Here is a 3,936-nt window from a genome sequence, read left to right as displayed (position 1 = left end):
TTTTTTTCATTTTGAAATTAAGAGTAAATTTGAAATTTTATAAAAGTTTCAGGGGTATAAAGATTATTTCATCACTTTTAACGTTCAAAAACTAGTTTGAAAGTTCAAGATGAAATTGAGAAGTTTTAAAATTTAGGGGTATTTTTCGTGGATTAAATTTCTTGGAATATACTTAATTAACACTTTTTTTTTTTTGTTAAAAATAAATTATGGTATAGAATAAAACTATGTTATTATTATTATTATGTTAATGTACTATACGTAAAACCATTTTTCCTTGATTGATTATATTAGTTGAACCATCTTTCAGGTTCTAAGCGAGGTAAAGAGACTTGTAGACCATTACAAGGACGAGGAAGTGAGCATTACTGTGGTCGGCTACAGCTTGGGCGCTGCAATGGCAACTCTAAATGCCGTCGACATTGTCCATAATGGAATTAACCTCAAGCCCTCGAGTAATATTTCTGAGCCCATCAACGCCTGTCTCGTCACAGCCTTTGGGTTTGGTGTGCCCCGAGTTGGGGACAAAGGATTTCTCCAAGTATTCTCCGATCTTGAAAATCTTCATGTGTTACGTATCAATAATAGGCCAGGCGATATCGTCCCAAACCACCCGTCGGAGTGGTTGTCATACGTAGATGTGGGAGAGGAGTTGATAATTAATACTAGAAAATCGCCCTACTTAAAAGTTCTTCCTGTTGAAAGTAATGAAGCCAAGTCCAAAGCGCATAATTTGGAAGTTTATCTGCATGGAGTTGCAGGAACACATGGGGAAGATGGGGATTTTAAATTGGAAGTAAATCGTGAAATTGCACTTGTAAACAAGGTGTCGGATGCTCTAGATGATAAGCTTCTTGTGCTTGATAATTGGTGGATTACAAAGAACAAGTCTATGGTTCAGAACGACGACGGCTCTTGGGTGTTGATGGATCGTGAGAGTGATGACAATCTTATATAAATTGTGTGAGGTAGCCTTTACATGCAAACGTACTAAATAAAGCCACCGGTTTGGCAGGCTATGTCACTGTGTTTTATTTTTAATGTACTAAATAAACAGAGATAAGAGTGATGATAATCTTCATGGTACTGGTTGCTGCCTTTACCATTTAGGGTTTCTCACCGAGCTCCTTTACCCTTTGCTACGGCTTTGTGTTGCTCTTAGAAAGGCTTGGATCCTTTTTGGTTTCAATGCCTAATGTTTGTTTGTTTGTTTTTTCTTTCTTGTATTACTTTTTTTGTTTGGGTTTGATGTTGAGGAGCCCACCTCATTTCAATTATTCGATTCCTTGTAACACGTTTTTCATTATTGAATTAAGAAAAAAAAAGGTGTTTGTTAACTCCTTAAAAGTATTCTATGTACCATACTTTAGAATGACTATACTTTCCAATATTTTAAACAGCATTCTACAATAAAATATGGCACTTTTTCGTCATGACAATAATGAGGATAAGGTTGAGAACGAGAATGAGGACGTGTAAGAGCTCTTTCAGTGATAATTGTCATTGCACATTAATTAGGTTCTATTTGGTCAAAATATGCCAAACATATTTGAACATATACTATGAGCCTGTTTTGTATTGCATTTAAGAAAGAGTGTTTTTAAGTTAAAAACATTTTTTGGACAAAATCTTAATTTTTAAGCTTTAGTCAAAAGTGTGTTTTGACCATTTTTAGGCTTTTTGGACCATTAAAAACATTTTTAATTTTTTAACCAAACTAATACTTTTTTCTTCAAACGGACTTTTTTAGTGTTAAAAGCACTTTTAGATCACTCAAACTCAATCTCAAACAGGCCCTAAATATTTTGTTCAACAAAGTCATCATCGCAGTACATCTTTTTTTGTTTATTATAGTTCTTCGTCATACGATTAATTTGGAAAGAAAACATATTGATCTTCTTTACACATTTTGTCTGTAATTTTTTTTTGTAATTACTAATAAAAGCTGTAAGTTTGTTTTGGTCAATAAATTATTTATCAATGATCTTGTCACATGTCCTTTTCAATACGTTTATAACTTGTTATACTATGGTACATAACTATATATCTACATGATATGCTATAAATATCATATGGAAACACCTGGATATGAGCACCTCAATTAACCTTAATATCATAATTTTACAAAATTTGGCGATATAGCTAAATATTAAGCAACCATTTTTGTTTTTTTTGTTTTTTCTTCTTTCTAATTAGGTGGTGTTTGTGCCAAAGCTTTTCATTTAATTGAGGTTATTGTTGATTTTTTTATGTATTTGATTAGATGTGCTTTCCCTAGCTAGCTAGCTTTTAGTATCTGAATTTTCATGAGTGGGTTATGTAAGAAATTTTCGAATAAAGTGTACGTGGCCCATATGTCACATGTTATGTTTTCCTTACCATTTTTTTTTGTCTACTTCTCTCCCCGCATAAAACAATACTAGTATAGAAAAAAAACCATGGGCGGCAGGGGAGGAGGGAAACCCTCCCCCCCTTCTTCTTTTCTCTTCCCCTTTCTTCTTTTATCGTTTGCTTAGATCCACCGTCCAGACTCTCTACCGGCTTGTCACGTTCTGAGCACTGCTATCCCACTGGATTTGATGGGGTTTCTAGATATATTTTCTTCAGAATCAGATCTGGCTTTCTCCATCAGTTTCGTCTATCCACACTACCGCTCACCGTGTTCGCCGGCCACCCCTTCTTCCAGTTGCCGTCCTTCATGCATCATTTTGCCGGACATTGGGAGTTGGGTGTTTTTTACTATTTTTTTTTTCTTTATTCTGTATTTTCGTTTTTGCTTCTGAATAAGGCAAGTTTGCTATTGCTCTGGCTACAGCAGATCTTAGATTTGTTGTTTTCTTAGGTTTTGCTTAAGAATAACGTAATGGTTTTCGGTAGGTATTTTATTTTCTTCTGGAGTTCTGGTTCTTTTTTTGGGAGCAAACTATTGATTGATGACAGAGGATATCAAGTTTATGGAAGAATTACCATTGATGAAAGAGACAGCAACCAAACACGTGATTCGTCGGTTTATGCTGCAGATCTATATATATACTAATTGTGATGATGTCATTTCTAAGGTGTTGTTTTATATATAACTCTAGAGGCTATTGGGTATGTCATATATAGTGTTGGGGTTGTAAAGTTTTCAACTTGTATCTTTGGCATTGTATGATGGAGCATTTTGCTTCATATTGATTTTAGGAAAAAATATAAAAAAGCCCTTCAAACTATCAGCCGTATTCGATTTAGCCCCCTAATGTTCCAAAAATGATAAAGTAGCCCCCCAAACTACTAAACTATTGCATTTTGGCCACTCCGTTAGTCAAAACCATCAATTTGGACGAAAATTGCAAAACGACGTCGTTTTGTTACGGATAAGTTACTACAATGCCCTTTTATGAATTTTTTTTTTTTTAAGAAAAATATAAAAAAAGCCCCCCAAACAACTAGCCGTTTTCATTTTAGCCCCCTAATGTTCAGAAAATGATAAAGTAGCCCCAAAACTACAAAACAGTTGCAATTTAGCCACTCCGTTAGTCATTACCGTCAAATATGATGAAAAATTTAAAATTACGTTGTTTTGGCAAGGGTAAGTTACCAAAATGCCATTTTTAAAAGAAAAAAATCATATTAAAATAAGCAAGCAAAACGGCGCCGTTTTGCTTGAAATTAGGGTTTCCTTACACTTACCAAAACGGTGCCGCTTTGGTAAGTGTTAGGAATTAAAAGAAAAAATCCTAGACCCCACGCAGGTGACCCACGAAATAACCCCCAACCCTAGTTTATCTCTCTCCCCAAAACCGCTGGCCACCACGTCATTCTATCTCCGGCAGCTTGTAAATCTTACCCATAACTCAATCTTTTTATTGTATTTCATAGTATAGCTATCGGATCTGTGTTGTTTATCTACGAACGTGATTTTTTTGTTTGATTTCTACAATGGGTAAGAATTTT

The 3,936-nt window shown here is 34.8% G+C and overlaps 1 protein-coding gene across 1 annotated transcript in view; it reads left to right on the top strand.

Moving 5' to 3' along the window:
* Positions 1 to 958, top strand: part of LOC132169749 (phospholipase A1-II 4-like) — a 10,870-nt gene extending 9,912 nt beyond the window's left edge. Inside the window, exon 2 of the mRNA XM_059580732.1 lies at positions 311 to 958. Coding sequence (XP_059436715.1) covers positions 311 to 958 — 648 coding nt within the window. The remainder of the gene's footprint in view (positions 1 to 310) is intronic.
* The last annotated feature ends 2,978 nt before the right edge of the window (positions 959 to 3,936 follow it).

This window comes from Corylus avellana, chromosome ca2, assembly GCF_901000735.1.
Source record: "Corylus avellana chromosome ca2, CavTom2PMs-1.0".
Classification (NCBI taxonomy): Eukaryota; Viridiplantae; Streptophyta; class Magnoliopsida; order Fagales; family Betulaceae; genus Corylus; species Corylus avellana.
The sequence above is the reverse complement of the archived record's forward strand: the minus strand, read 5'-3'. Positions and strand labels throughout refer to the sequence as shown.